The sequence below is a fragment of the Solenopsis invicta genome, chromosome 11 (genome assembly GCF_016802725.1).
Source record: "Solenopsis invicta isolate M01_SB chromosome 11, UNIL_Sinv_3.0, whole genome shotgun sequence".
NCBI lineage: Eukaryota > Metazoa > Arthropoda > Insecta > Hymenoptera > Formicidae > Solenopsis > Solenopsis invicta.
Genome location: NC_052674.1, coordinates 17,136,220 through 17,153,395, shown reverse-complemented (window position 1 = coordinate 17,153,395; position 17,176 = coordinate 17,136,220). Strand labels below are relative to the sequence as shown.

Here is a 17,176-nt window from a genome sequence, read left to right as displayed (position 1 = left end):
ACATCATTTCCTGAACAAATATGACATCCCTATCACAAATGTATTTTCCACCCTTGTGTACCCTAGAGTAAAACTCTGCAGACTACTTTTATCCTTTCTGAATCATTACGCGCAATATGCGCATTTAAACCCTTCCGCCTTGCGGGCGCCTGCGCACGCAAGTTCATAGTTTTGCCATGATTTGAGGGGAGGTCGCTACTTGACTGCAGTCTGATACCGCCATTTTGAAGTCACTAAATTGGAAAATCACATTGAAGTTTGACTCTTTCATATAAGAAACTTGCAAATCTATACACGAAAAATGAAAATCCTGTGGAAGGTTGGAAGTGGTATATGTTTATGATCATAACGTCTCCAGACTTACCAAGGAAACAAGCACCATTAATTTAACTGACTGCTTTAAAAAAAAGAAAAAATTTCATTTCAACAAACATTTTTGCGGTGACTTAGCTGGGAATTACTAGAGTCCCTAGAGTCTGTGCTAAAATCATGTAGTGGCGATACCCTCACCATATGATTTGAGCACAGACTTAAACTATTTTTATCAACAGTATCGCAAAATGAATGTAATTTTAGTTCATATTCCGACTTAAATGAATGTGCGTCGTTAGTGCGTCGAAAATTTTAGCGTTATAAGATCGGTATTCATAGTCAATTTTTATTTCAAGATCGTCTTAAGTAACGTCTTAAGATGCTAATCGGCTCTCAGATTGGTTAATGGCATCTTAAGGTGATGCTTAACACGATCTTGAATATAATAATCGACTATAAATACCGGCCTAAGTAAAAGGCCGGCATAGCCGCTCTCAGGTTCCTCTCTGGTCAGGGAGAACACTTATGATATTTCGAGCGCTTACTGTGTGAAGACAAAATGAGATAGCAGTTTCGGACCAAGGGGTAAAAAAAGTTTGAAATCTCTTTTAATTGATATAGTTGATCAATTTTATTAGTCAACTAGAAATTGAACGACACGGCAGTAAAGTTTTGTTGGAGTTTGTGGGACTATTATTGTTTGTAAGTGTAACTTTTTTGTGAGTAATCTTGCTCTAATTAAAAAAAAACAGATAAAACATGTTCAAACAGGTCCGTTTGCGTATGTTACTCGTATACACTCTATTTAAAGTTAGAATACTATATGTATAGTACTGTGGAAAAAAAAGCTTCTACGCAGGATCTAAAATGTATCATGAAATACATCAATTTTCTATTTTTGATACCTTGAGTTAATCAAGAGACGTGGTTGCGCTTGTTTTTTTTTCTTTTTTTCTCATCTCTGAATCTCTCTGAACGAACGAAGCGAGAGACCAAGCCTTTTTTACGCGAGTCAGCGAGTTCAAGCATAACGAGATTATCAGATCTCAGCAACGGCTGAACCGATCAAGTGCAAAGTCGTCTCAATCGATAACTCGGGAAAAATTGCATATATAAAAGTGTTATTTTTTTCTCTCCATGCTTTACTTGCGGAGATATCGCAAGGCAAAATACATTTCATATAAGAGTTAAGATTCAGAGACGTCATCGTCGACCCTCAGGAATTCTCCTTTTCACATTTTTGACGCACTGGCGCTGGTATACATTAGTCAGCCATATGCGAGCACTTATGGTGTGCGTAGTATAGGTGGTGTAGTACCCCTTGATCATCATGGTTGCCGTGACAGTTCTAATAATAAGAGACTAATATCTCGTTTTTCACTGGTCAAAAATACCTCATATTTACCTAGTTACATAATTATATTTTTTAATAGAAATAACAATGCCATAATATTTTCTTGAAAGTATGACTCTTTAGCTTTAAAACGCCATATTTTAAAGGTCTTCAAAATTTTTTGTTACAAAAATGATTTTTTAAAGAAAAAGTAGATTTTTGACAATTTTTTATTTTCGCTTAACGGTTTTTCCTTTATAACTTCACAATAAATCATTCTTCGGCAATACCGATTGTGCAGTCAGATTTCTGAGATACTGAACCTTTTATTTGGAAAAAAAAAAAAAAAAATTGAAAAATATTGATTGAAACTAAAGTTTTAACTTCTTAAAATTGAAAGTTTCCCAGACCGGAAAATGTGTTAACGTATTTTACGTTATTAGTGTGTTTAAAAATTAAATTAATTAGCAATTTAACTTCGTGACATTACATTCGAAATTTTTCTGAAAAATCTGTGCTTTAAGTCCGGAAAAACAATTCGGCGCACAGTTTGAGGAATCTAGGAAATTCACATAGAAAAATGTTTAGCACTAAAAATTGCTTTGGACGGGTATGCCGTTTTTTCGTTAGTTAAATTGTTAGAAATAAAAATTGTGATGTATTTAATAAAATTATTCCCTTTTAAAATGATCAATATTCGTTATGATACGCTTACTGTAATTTATTTAACAAAATAATAAAAATTATATTTTATTTTGCATAAAAATTAATTGCAAAAAAGAGCAATTAAAAAATCTAATTTATAGCAATATAACTATAGATATGATGTTATTAAATAATATTACCTCAATCGTTAAGTTGATTTTTAAATAAAATTATATTTTGTATTTTTACAAAAATAAAACTGTTAAAAACAAATTGGTTTCTCCATTGTTTTAACTATCTTTGAATAATACTATGAGAAAAGTATTAATTCAAGACACCTTATTGGTTCCACCATATTTTATCGGTACCAATAGGCTGTCCAGACTCTTATTCTAGGGACTTCAGGAATTACCTGCTGGAAAGCCTAGATTTTATTGTTTTCAATCAAAAATTGATAAAACGACTAATATTTTACCTCAACTTTTTCTATTTTTTTAAAATAATAATTTATAATAATTTTATAATTCTAATCATTGTACTAAATTTTAATTGTGCATTTACACTTATCTTTATACAGAATTCTTTTGGATAAATGTAAAAACTGAATTCTGGAACAACAATACAGTGTTAAATGTCGAAATATATATACGCACGCACGCACACATTTGACAACAAAATTAAAACATTATCTAATTTAATCTCTAAAATAGACACATTTCAAAACTGTGTACCTTCGTAAATAATAATGATAATAAAATTTTCCAAAAAACATTTTATAGTTTAAAATCTCTACTTCATTAAATAATTTCCTAAATTTTTTTACAAAACTACATGGATTCCAATGATCAATTTTCCAACATTTTACAAACTTTTTAAAGTTTAATGGCCTGGATTAAAATCACATACGGGATTCGAGAGCGTAAATCTTCACCTTTAATTTATACACTCGATGAGCGTTGTACGATTTTTTTCACAGAGTAAAATAGTCCTTTTTACTTCAATATTAAATAACGTAGAGAAAAAGAATCATATTATATAACATTCGTCAAGTGCACAAATTGAAAGTAAAGATTTACGCTAAATTGCATTTGTCTGTGATTTTTTTAGTTCATGCCATGTATCTTCGAAAAGTTTATTTTAAAAAATACGTTAAATCTCAAAATCTACGAACTGCACGGTTCCATAATCCGAATTAAAAATAGTATACAAATACTATTTATTTCGTTTGAAAGCGTTAAATGTTTTTGTTTAATTTTTGCATTCGTTGATCGTTATGCAATTTATTTTATCGAGTTATTGTGATAATTACGATAACTTTAGTCCTTCAAAATAATTTTTGGAAAAATTTTTAGCGAAAAACATAAAAAAAATAGTAAAAAAAAACTTTAACTAACAGATACCAAGATAAATATTATTTACTGAGTAATCATATTGGTGATACGCGCGCACTAGTATTTCTTCTTCCAACTAGGAAACAAAAGATAGTAGCAAAATGAAATAAAATAAATTTTAAAGCTATAAATTTATACTTTCACATAGTAAAAAAATATCATTTTTCTTAAAATTGTGACGTGATAAGCAAATTTCGATGTGTTCAAAACGTAAAAATCTGTAAAAATCTATAAAAATCCTAGTCTCATTACATCCGCAAAATTTTGCAGCTTATTGTTCATGTTGTCGAGAAATGGCAAAAAGTATCAATTAAAAAAGCTTCCGAAAATCACTGTCATTTTGAGGGAGCAAAATTATCATGCCAAGTTATTCAACATTGAAATAAAAATATGATTCAATATCACACAATTCCGTGACAAAAAAATCGCACAACGCTCAGCAACTATGCAAATTGAAAATAAATATTCATACTTTCGAAAAATATAATCTAAAGTGTGATTTTTATTTTTTTTTAGGAATCCTGCAAAATTCGTCAAAAGTTATGCCACATTTTTTTTGTAATCTATATAGCTTTGTAAAAACATAGTAGAATGTCTTTTAAAATCAATATAAAAAGTAGAGAGCTTAGTAAAATATTTTTTGAAAAATTTATGTTTATCCTTTCATGTTTATTATGTAAATTTATTATTTTTAATAATGGTATACTCTCCTTTGAAGGATAGAAAAGATTTATTTTTACTGAAAAATTATCGAACACACGCACGCGCACGTATACGCGTGCACACACGCAGCATGCCATCGTAAAAAATAAGAAATTTTTCAAAAAACATTTTACAACTAAATTCTCTACTTTTTATACTGACTTTAGAAAACATCTTACTGATTTTTTATAAAACTATACGGATTAAAAATGAAAATGCAAAAAAACTTTTTACGAATTTTGCAAGATTCTTCGAATTGAATTAAAATTGTACAAAATTCAGATTATATCTTTTGAAAGTGTGAATCTTAACCTTTAATTTATAATCGTGTAATCGTAGAATGTTGTACGATTTTTTGTTACGCAGTATTGTTTGATATTGAATCATAAGGATCATTTTTACTTCAATGTTGAATACCACCTTGATCAAAAAGTTTCCGAAATTACCACCAGACAATTCTCTGAGTCAGCTCATTTGAGTTCTGCTTTTTTGGTTAGGTTGCCACATCTATCATTGACATTCCCACCCAATTTTATCCCCATAGCTTGACATTTGTGAAAGTTACGACGTCTTGAGTACATCTACCCCTGCGTGTTTTCGATTTTTTACAGTTTTAAAAATGGAATTGAATTTGCAACGAGATTGTATTAAATTTTGCGTTAGAAATGAATTCAATGATGCGAAAACCTTGGAAATATTGGGAAACTGTTTCGGCAATGATACTCTAAAGAAAACAACTGTTTACGAGTGGCATGAAGTGATCGTGAGAACGTCAAGGATGACAAACGCAGTAGCAGGCCATCGACATCGGAAACTGACGAAAACTTCAACAAATGTTTTAAAAACAAATTTGGGCATTATGAGACGTTTGCATGAAGCAATTCGTCAAAAAAAAGGGGGGAAGGGAATTTGTGAGCAAACAATTCGTGGATTTTGCAACATGATAACGCACAGTGGCACAGTGCCATCATTATCCGTGAATTTTTGACCAAGAATGAAACGAATACCATCCAACAGCTATCGAATTCACCTGATAAGGCTCCCTGCAATTTTTTCTGTTCGATCACGTCAAAAAACCACTACGGGAAACGTGTTTTAACAGCCGAAAGGTTATGAAAAAATCGAAAACGACTCTAATGGCTATACCGACAATAGTTCCATAAATTTTGAGAGCTGGATCAAACCCTGGCATAAGTGCGTTGCAGTCAATGGGAAGTACTTTGAAAGAAACAATATCACTTTTGATGAATAAACTTATATTTTGAATTTTCTGAATAAATTCCGGAAACTTTTTAATCAAGGTAACTCAATGGAAAAAAAATCGTATAATGTTCAGTAAATGCGCAAATTAAAAATAGAAGTTCACGCTTTCGAAACTGTAAACCGTATTTGCATACAATTTTTAATTCAGAGCTTTGCAAAATTTGTAAATTTAACAAATTTTTTATAAACTTTGCGTAATCTTATGAACTAAACATTATAGACAAATAGAGTTTACAGCGCTTGAAAACGTGAATCTTAATCTTTAACTTGCGCACTTGAGTGTTACACGATTCTTTTCTCCACTTATTCAATATTGAAACAAAAAGAATCATTTTATAACTTGGCAAAAAAATCATACAATGCTCGTTGAATGTGTAAATTAAAAATAAAGATTTACGTTCTCGAACGTTGTAAACCGTATTTACATGCAAGGTTTAATTCATGCCATAAAACTTCAAAGAGTTTGTAAAAAAATTTTGAAATTGATGCATTATCATTTGAATCCGTGTAACTTCATAGAAAAATCAGTAATTCGTTTAATAAAATAGAAATTTCAAGTTATAAATTCAAAAAATTTTATTATCATTTTTTACACACTTTTGAAATATCTATTTTTCAGGGTCAAAATAGATAATGTTTGAATTTTGTTGTCGTGTGTGTGTGTGTGTGTGTGTGTGTGCGCGCATGTGCGCGCGCGCGTGTGTGTGTGTGTGTGTGTGTGTGTGTGTGTGTGGTATTTTAAATATTAATTAAATTAGTGAAAAATTATTATAAATAATAACGGTAGATAAATGTTATAATCATTTTTGTAGTGATAATCACATCTAGCTTTTTTATAAACAAATAAATTTTTTTAATTAAAAAAAATATGAAAGATGAGGCTCCTGTGAATAATGATTCAAAATAGAATGAACGAGCTTAAGAGCCATGCTGGATGTTGTGCGCCAAAACAAAGACAAATAACCAAAATAAATAGAAGCAAACGTTTCAACTTTTAATAACCAGTCTTCATCGGTACAACTCTATAACAAACAATTAAATTATAGGCTTTATCGCAAACTTAAAAAAACGCAAGAAAAATTTATTGTACAGTTAAATAATGCGCGCACATGCACGCACGCGCGCACAAAATAAAAAAATTTTACATAAATTTGGTAATTTGAGCAAAGAACTAAATTCAATAAGTATAAACTAAAATGCCAATAAACGTCAGCACAAGATTCACGTATGCAAGTTACCTGATATTACAAAAAAATGTTTAATAAAAGCGTTTTTTGAACGCTAAACGCAAATACAAAATAAGTGCAAACATTTCGATTCACATATCAAATTTTCTTCAATGCACTCTTAAAAGTTTACTTAATATTAAAAAAAAATATTTATCTTTAAAAAATATCTCTGTAACAGAAATTATAGTAAAAAAAATTATATATGCATGTATTTATATAAATGACCTATTTTACATAAAATCTTTTTACCTTTATAGACTTTTTTATAGTTATGCATGCAATTACTGTGATTTTATAAATAATGCATACCTCAGTAAAGTTAGCAAAAGATGTCTTTTTCGTTCCAATGCGTACTACTTGTGGTGGACGCATAACGAACTTCTGTTTCTTACCAGCCACCATATCGGGATTCTTCTCTCGCATGATATTAAACACTCTAACTAGTAGTTCATCATACGTATAGTCTCTATCCGAGCCTACCCATAAGCTCGGTTCCTCCACTAAAGAAAAAATAAACACATTTCTATTAACTAAATCAGAAAAAATTATCAACAGATTTCATCGATTCCTACATGTGAGATTATTACAACTGAACAAGCAAGTGCAAATGAGAGTAATGTATAATATAGTCAAGATATGATTAAAGTACGTATAGTGTCATCAAATTAATAATTTAAAAATTGTTAAATTTAATCAATAGATTTTCTACAAGAATCAAACAAAAAGTTAAATTTTCAAGAAACAAAACACTTTCTATCTTAAAACCGTTTATTATATAAACATGGTATAAAAATAAAATTGTAAGCTTAATTAATATATTTTGAGGACGCATTATAAAAAATAAATAAATAAATAAAAAACCTCTAAACTTGTTTGTGATTCTTACGATTTATATATTTACTCTATTATATTTATTCTATTTTACAATTATTTTTTTTAGTAGCAATGATAGATAAACATTAACAATGATAAATATGAAGATAAAAGTGTTATTTAAATAATAGATAACATTTTCACTTTACATTTATAATATTTTACAAATTTCTTTTAAAAATATCCTTTTAAATTTCTCTTTGTATAAATACATTTCTTCTTTAAATACGAAGTGTGATCAAAAAGTAAGGTGACTTTTCATTTTTATAAAAAAATATTCATTTATTCATCCAAAATTATGTTATCCCCTTCAAAATAATCCCCCTCTGATACAATGCATTTGTGCCAGCGCTTTTTCCAGTCATCAAAACATTTCTGAAATGCACTTTTGGGTATTGCCTTGAGCTCCTCCAGCAATGCAGCCTTAATCTCCTCAATCGTCGCAAATCTTCGTCCTTTCATAGGCCTTTTCAATTTTGGGAAGAGGAAAAAGTCGCAAGGGGCCAAGTCTGGTGAATACGGTGGCTGAGGCATGATGATAGTATTGTTTTTGGCCAAAAAAGTACTCACTAGTAACGACGTGTGCGCAGGTGCATTATCATGGTGCAGAATCCATGAATTTTTTTTCCACACTTTTTCCGAACGTTTTTTTCTTATTGATTCACGCAAACGCCGCATAACCTCAAGGTAATACTCCTTGTTTACCGTACGATTTTGTGGTAGGAATTCTTGATGCACAACGCCATGGTAATCAAAGAAAACTGTGAGCAAAACCTTCACATTCGAACGAACTTGGCGTGGCTTTTTCGGTCTTGGCTCTCCTGGGCTCTTCCACTGGGATGATTGGGCTTTGGTTTCGACGTCATAACCATATACCCATGTTTCGTCACCAGTTATAACTCTTTTGAGCAGATCAGGATCATCATTGACGTCGTTCAACATGTCTTGGGTGATGTTCATGCGACGCTGCTTCTGATCAAAATTAAGCAGTTTTGGAACGAATTTCGCTGACACACGTGTCATACCCAAAACATCCATTAAAATTGATTGGCATGAGCCAAACGATATGTTAAGATCAACAGCTATTTCTCTAATCGTGATTCGACGATTTTTCAACACAATTTCTTTCACTTCCTGAACACTTTCGTCGGTTTTTGACGTGCTGGGGCGTCCAGAGCGAGGTTCATCGTTAACATTTTCTTGGCCCTTTTGGAATAACTTATACCATTTATAAACATTTTTTTGCTCAAAGTTGACTCACCGTACGTCACTGTCAACATTTCAAGAGTTTCTGAACACTTAATACCATTTTTTACACAAAAATTAATACAAACTCTCTGTTCCATTATTTTCAACAGCAATAAATCGCCGAGCACGCAAACACGAGTCTAACCTTTATGCCTCTCACATAAAAACAACACATGCTATATAGTCAAAACTGTGAACATATGATCGTGACGAGTGTACTAACACAAAAAAAAATTTTTGAAATTAGAGTGTACAGAGCGCGCGAAATTCAAAAAGTCACCTTACTTTTTGATCACACCTCGTATACAATAAATATACAATAAACAGGTGATGCTTCGTTGTTTGAATTTGCACGGCGCAACGGTCTAAATCTGCCGCACCGCGTGTACATAAACTGCAAAAATCAAATGTGTTATCTATAAAATGTCTAAGGAGAAGCTTCAGCTGAAATAACACATTTGATTTTTGCAGTGTGCAAACAACGCGTCACCTTTCCCGATGCGCGCCGTTGCCTACGAGCTAGGCGCGATGGCGTGGCATCACCGTACATTGGCTTAGACGTTTTATTTTATAACTCAATAATTGTAACAAATATTGCAAAATGGTATAAGACTTTTTTATCCTTTTCATATCCTCTATGTCACCAATAGCGGGAAAATACGCAATTGTAGGACACCCTGTGTGTGTACATACAGGGTGTTCATTAATGGTTGTATCCACTTTTTACCATTGGAGCATGATTTACCGACGGATATGTATTTTTAACATATTATATTAAAAATAATAAATGCGTGCTCCTACGGTAAAACGTGGGGACAACCATTACTGCAAAAATCAAATGTGTTATTTATCAAATGTGTAAAAAGCTTTAGCAAATTCAAACAGCGATGCGTCACCTTTCCCACCACATTTGTGTTGTCCACAATCGGTCGAATTCAACTTACCCTAATATTTATAAAGATTATTTAATTATCTGTTTTCCTGTTCAAGTATATATTCTTTCCAAATTTTCAAGTCGTGAAAAGAGTAAAATATTATTTAACTCAGTATATCATCAAGATTGTAATAAAAATTGATATTGTTTTATAAATGTGGACGATTCAATCTTATTTCTTTGATTAATTATAATTATACGATTTTACGTTTTATAAGTTGTGAAAAATATAAAAAATATAAAAATAATAAATTATTTGTATAATTACTTTTTATGTTGAAAACGTAAAAATTCTTGTTTCGCAATTGTAAAACTATAAAATTTAATAATTATAACAGTAATAATTAGTAATGTTCTTAAGAATCAGATGTGTAGTAAAAATCAATATTATGTGAAATCAGTGGCAAATGATAAACCGATGCTATCCACCTACAGGCCTGAACGCGCAAATTCTACACGACATTACTAGTTAACTTTGATCGGTTATAATTCAAGAACTACTATAGCCTCGACATTTTTGTATTAAGATTGTTTGCGCCACTTAATATCCAGAATACATTGTTAAAATATTGCTCGGAGATTCCAAGACAACAATCTGTTACACACACACACACACGCACGCACGCGCACACGCGCGCGTACGCACGCACGCACGCACACACACACACACACACACACACATATATACATATACACGCACGCACGCACAGTGTGTGTTTTGTAGCGTTTTGGAAAAATCTCGACATAAGCTACAAGAATATAGGAACAATAAAAAGTACAATATTAGAATATCGGTAGTTCCCTAATTAAAGAATATCGGTACTTCCCTAACATTCTATATTTTTTATTGCATTTACTTGTAGTCGATTTCGAGAGCTTTCCAAAACACTATAAATAAGTTTATTTTCGTTAAGGACTTTCCAAGTTATGACGTTACAAGTATTGAAGTTACAGTACACCGTAGCTTTCAAGCCTCACAACTCGGAAAGTACTCAACAAAAATAAACTTTCTTGTAGTGTTTTGAAAAGATCTCGAGATAAGTTCTTTACGTGACCTTTAAGCAACTATTCAAGGTCAAATTAATAACACCATCTTATGTCCCTCTCGAAACCATGCAACTTTTATCTGAAACATTTGTACTGAAAATGCTTCATTGAAGAATTATCGAGGTGCGTTTTTTAAAATGGCACATCCTCTGTGTGTGTGTGTGTGTGTGTGCACGCGCGCGCGCATTTTATATATATATGTGTGTGTGTGTGTGTGTGTGTGTGTGTGTGTGTGTGTGTAATAGTTTTAGACTTTGATTAACAAAAAACAATTTTACAAAATAAATAAAATATCTCTGGATTTGTTTAGTTAGTTGTTGTAGAAATTGTAGTATCTATTTGTATTCATAATTCTAATTTTTATTCTTGTTAAAACATAATTGTTTACGATATAATGTTAATAATAGAGAATGATTCAATGTCATAAGTTTTTTTAAAAATGTACTTGTTTCGTTTTTACAGGAAGTTCTTCAATTAATACATATGCAACATGTATAATACAACTTGATATTTCACGTGGAAAAACAGAGAGATGTATCGTTATTAAATAATACACATACATACACTGGATATCCCATTTTAACTTACAAGGGGAAAATGCGGTGTCTCATCCTGGGATTTAGACCATAATTTTTTTAATTATTTTTGAGATGACAAAAAGTTTGCGTCTTCCGACGTTTGACCAAATAAGTGTTAGTTTTGAAGTAATAAATTTGTGAAAATTGACCATACCGCGGCGTGCCATATAAGTCTTCCCGTTAACTCTCCTTCCAACCAGTGCTGTTGGCTCCGTGAGTGCTTGCTTCACAATCATAAGATCCGGGTTCGTTCCCGGAAGTGGGTAATAACTTTTTTTTTTAATGAGTCTTTTTATTTATGTTTATTTACTTTGATGATATTGATATAGCATACAAATTTTTGAAATAGAAAATTGAATTTAATATTACATTCTAAACATTAATTTAAATTTAATTTTAAGAGAATTTTAATTCAAGTAATATTTGAAATAATACATAAATAAGTAATAATAATAATAATATAAATACGTTACCTTTATATGTTATCCATTACAAATAACTTATTATTATTATTACTTATTTATTATTTCAAATATTATTCGTATTAAAATTCCCTTTAAACTTGTAACAAACCGCCTCCGCGCGACCCCCCCGACGGACCGGTCATCGTCCGCAAAACGCCGGCCGAACATCCGCCGAGCGTCAAACGAGGGGCTTCGCGCCGATAAATGACTTCAAACGCGCCAATGCGAGCAGCGAGGCATCCGCGCGTCGCGGTGACCGCGCACGCGCACCGGCCCCAAACCGGCACGCGCTAGCGACGTGCTCACTCGCCTCCGTCCGCCCACCACGCAACCGATCTCGAGCGGCGGGGACGCTGGCTCCGATACGAACCGAACCGCCACCGAACGTTCCCGACGTCTCGAAATGCGGGTATAAAAGTGCCGGAGCAGCGAGATGCTGCGCTTCTTCTCCGCCGACTGCTCGGACCGCTACTCTGCCGACTAGTCTCCGAAGAAGTCTCCCGAGGTAGTCCTGGGGTCAAGTGTCTTGGCCTCTGTCGAGCGTTCTCGACGGCTACCACTCTCGTACCCGTCTCTCCTCGCCGAAGCTGGGCTCAAGCGTCTTGGGCTCAGGCAAGCGTACTTGCTCGACCGGCTTTCCTCGACACCGATCCGATCCTACCGCGACGGCTACAGAAAAACGGGGTAAAGCGTCTTTGCCTCCGTCGAGCGTACTCGACGTAGCCGTCGCATACTGCCTGCGAGCGAGATCGCAACATAACAACTACGGATTTAAAGGGACGCTCGGCCGAGCGCCGCCCCGCGCCCCGCTACCGTGCTGACGACCGAGAAAAGCCGAGCACGCGACCTCGCAAGGCCGAAAAACACGAGGCCGCCGGCGCGCCGAAAAGAACGCCGACCGCGTAAACAACGCACCTGCCGTGTGAATAAACGGCAACCGCGCCGACGATGTTCCCCGCGCCGAAACCGTTGCCCGACGGTATTCTCGATCGCCGCGATCAAGATCGCCGTCACCCCGCGCGCGATACGGCCGACGACGTATAGGTGGTGACGCACCCTCTGTAAATACTAGCTTTAAGACAATTGTATTCGTCCCTTCACTCAATAAAACTTGTACATATTTTACAAGTTCAAACACACGAGTCTAATTCTCTCTTAACCCGGATCGTGCCCTGGAATTCCCGACGAGCTACGTCCGTGCGCGATATCTATCCAAGAAAAACGGGTTGTTACATGGCGCCCGAACAGGGACCGTTGCCGTCCGGAGAGAATTAGACCCGCGTTGGCCATGCCAAGAAGCTGGATCTACCGAATAGACCGTACCGCGCTAGAGTCTCACCTCGAAACTCTCAGGCTGGACACAACCGGGAACGTGGACGATCTCCGCCGCCGCTTACGGGAATACGCGACCGCGCATCCCGAATATCAGCCCGCGAACATGCCGCCCCCGGAGGACCACGCCGAGATCCGCATCGAGATACCGGACCCGCCACTCGCCGGCGGGGGACACGCGTCCGACGCCAAGCAAATGAATCAGATACGGAAGTGGGGATGCCACTTCGAAGGGAAAGACCCCATCGCGTTCCATGAGCGGGTCGACGAACTACAGCGAGAGTACGGGTTCTCCGACGCACAGTTATTGCGCGGTCTCCCCGAACTGCTGCGCGGGGAAGCGCTCCTGTGGTACCGCAACAATCGCGACTCCTGGGACGACTGGCAGGCGTTCACCGGCGAATTCCGGGAATATTACTTACCACGGCGATACGTCGCCAAATTAAAACGGGACATTCAGGCGCGAAAACAAGGTACCGACGAGCCATACCGCAAGTACGCGACAGAGCTCCTCACCATGATGAGACGCGCCGGCGGGTACGAAAAAGAGGAGCAGCTCGACCTGCTGTACGAAAACCTCCAACCGCGGTACAAGTTATACGTCCGCCGCGACGGCCTCCGCCGAACAACCGACCTGCTCCGTCAGGCGGAGGAGTTCGAGGAAATCAGCGCGCAATGTCGCGATCGCGGCGTCGCCCCCAAGCCAACCGCCACCAACACCGCCGCGACCACGTACGACAAGAACGAATGCTGCTGGCGCTGCAAGCAGCGCGGGCATACCCGGTTCGACTGCCGTCGCATCGCGAAAAAAATTCTGCTCCCAGTGCGGGAAAGACGGCGTCTACACACGCGACTGCCACCCGCCGCCGGGAAACGCCACCAGGGCCGGGGAAGCTCCTGCCGCACCCCGGTCCTCCGAGTAATATTTAAACCGCGACCGCACATCTACCTCAGCATCGACCAGCACGAGCTCGAGGTCCTCCTGGACTCGGGCTCAGAAGCCTCCTTCGTGAGCCTGGCTACCGCGAACCGTCTGCGACGCCGAGGGCGAGAGATACGACCCGTCACCGGCCAGGTCTACGTGGCGGATGGGTCGAGCGTACCGATTGGGGGATGCATCGTGCTACCGATCGTCATCGACAACCGAGCAATTTCGCACGAGTTCCAAATATTACCAGGACTCGACACCGACGTACTCTTCGGCGTCGATATCATGGCTCGGGCACAAATCGCTATCCCGCCGCCACCGAAACACGCCGCAAGGGCACGCACTCCCCCCCACGCAACCCTCCCGATACGACCCGCGGCAGAAGGGGAGGGAGAACAGGAACGCCTGCAAGCCTTCCTCGCCGAAGAACTCCCACGATTCGAAGCCGTACACGGACCGACCGACCGCCTGCAACACACGATACGCGTCAGAAATCATCCGCCGATTAAGCAACGGTACCGCCCTCGGAATCCGGCGATGCAGGCCATCATCGACCGCGAGGTCGACGAAATGCTCCGTAACGGAATCATCGAGCCGTCGCAAAGCGCGTGGAGCTCACCTATCGTGATCGTGAGGAAAAAAGACGGCAAACCACGCTTTTGCATCGATTTCCGCAGGGTGAACGATGTGACCGAACGCGACGCGTATCCGCTGCCACAGATCGCCGCAACGCTGGATAAACTTCGCGGCGCGCAATTCCTGACCACGCTCGACCTGGAGAGCGGCTACTGGCAGGTGCCGCTAGCACCGGAAAGCCGACCGATTACCGCGTTCACGGTACCCGGACGCGGACTAATGCAGTTCCGCGTAATGCCCTTCGGACTGCATTCCGCGCCCGCCACGTTCCAACGGTTACTGGACGGCATACTAGGCCCGGAGCTAGAACCTAGCGTGTTCGTCTACCTAGATCTACCTACCATTATCGTCGTTAGCCAAACCTTCGACGAGCACCTCGACACCCTGCGAGAAGTCTTTTCGCGACTGAGGTCCGCCCGACTCCGGCTTAACCCCGCGAAATGCCGGTTCTGTACGACAACAATCAAGTATCTCGGACACGTCGTGGATCGCGAGGGCATACGAACCGACCCGGAAAAGACCAACACGATCGTGGAGTGGCCGGTACCGCACACCGTGCGGCAAGTACGCCAATTCCTCGGCATAGCCTCGTGGTGCCGACGATTCATACGCGACTTCGCGACCCTCGCCGCCCCGCTAACCGCACTCACTCGCAAAAACGCCGCCTGGAGGTGCGGAACCTCGGAGCAGGAGGCATTTGACGCCCTGAAGAGAACGCTCACGACCGCGCCGGTATTGGCCTGCCCGGATTTCGAGAGACAATTCGTCTTACAAACGGACGCGAGTACGACCGGCCTGGGGGCCGTACTAACACAATACTTCCCCGAGGGCGAGCGCGTGATCGCATATGCCAGTCGTACCCTGAATTCCGCCGAACGAAACTACAGCGCGACGGAGCTGGAGTGTCTCGCGATACTGTGGGGAATACGCCGAATGAGGGACTACCTCGAGGGCTATCGCATTAAGGTCGTGAACGACCACCAGTCACTACGCTGGCTACAAAAACTCGATTCGCCCACCGGCCGACTCGGACGGTGGGCATTCGAGTTACGCCAATACGACTTCGACGTTCAGTACCGCAAAGGAGCGTTGAACAAGGTAGCCGATGCCTTGTCCCGCCGACACGCCGTCAACGTCATCGCGGAGCCCCGATGCCCGTGGTACCGGAAATGGTGGGGAACCGCACGCGACACGCCGCACGACGCTCCCGACTTCCGCATCGAAGACGAGAAATTATACAAACACGTGCTACATACCCTCGACTTGTCCGAAACGCCGAGCGACGCACAATGGAAAGAGTGCGTCCCCCGCGAAGGACGCACCGAGATCTTGCGGCGGTATCACGACGAGCCGACCGCCGGACATCTCGGGATTGCCACGACCATCTCGCGCATCGCCGCACAGTATCACTGGCCCGGCATGTTCCGCGACATAGCCCAATACGTGCGGCAGTGCGAGACATGCCTGGCTCACAAAGCGGAGCAGCGCCGACCCGCCGGACTGCTCCACCCGACCGTAATTACGCGACCGTGGCAACAAGTTGCCATCGACCTCATAGGACCGTTACCGCGATCCTCCCGGGGCCACACGTGGCTCCTCACTATGCAAGACCGGTTCACCAAATGGCTCGAGATGCGTGCTCTCCGCCGCGCCACCGCACAGAACGTGACAGCCGCCCTCACGGAAGCTATCGTGCTCCGCCACGGATGTCCCGACGAAATCCTCTCCGACAACGGGACCCAGCTGCGTTCGGCCTCTCTGACCCAGCTTCTGCAGAAACTGCAGATCCGCCACCGATTAACGCCGGCGTACGCCCCGCACTGTAATCCGGTCGAACGCACGAATCGGTCCGTAAAAACAATGATCAGCCTGTACGTAAAAAAGGACCACCGCAAGTGGGACACATACCTCGCTGAGCTGCAGTTCGCTTACAATACGGCAGTGCACGAAGCAACGGGGCATACGCCGGCGTTCCTAAACCACGGCCGCGAACTGCGACGTCCGGGAGAACGCGCGGCATCGAACGACGCAGAGGCACCGCACGCGCTGCAACGACGCCTACGCGAGGCGTACGAAGTCGTGCGCATAAAGCTTGCCCGAGCGTTTCAAAGGCAAGAACGATACTATAATCTGCGCCGCCGGAATTGGCGACCGCGGCTAGGCGAATGGGTATGGAAACGCGACCGCCCGTTGTCGCGGCGCGCGGATGCCTTCAACGCAAAACTCGCGCCAAAATACATCGGACCGCTAGAAATCTGGAA

At 39.8% G+C, this 17,176-nt stretch overlaps 1 protein-coding gene across 3 annotated transcripts in view; it reads right to left on the bottom strand.

The window, feature by feature from the left end:
- Nucleotides 1-17,176, bottom strand: part of LOC105202889 (eukaryotic translation initiation factor 2 subunit 2) — a 53,862-nt gene that overhangs the window by 10,216 nt on the left and 26,470 nt on the right. For all 3 annotated transcript variants that reach the window (XM_039454777.1, XM_039454778.1, XM_039454779.1), the window contains one exon: nt 7,185-7,375. In XM_039454777.1, coding sequence (XP_039310711.1) covers nt 7,185-7,375 — 191 coding nt within the window. The remainder of the gene's footprint in view (nt 1-7,184; nt 7,376-17,176) is intronic.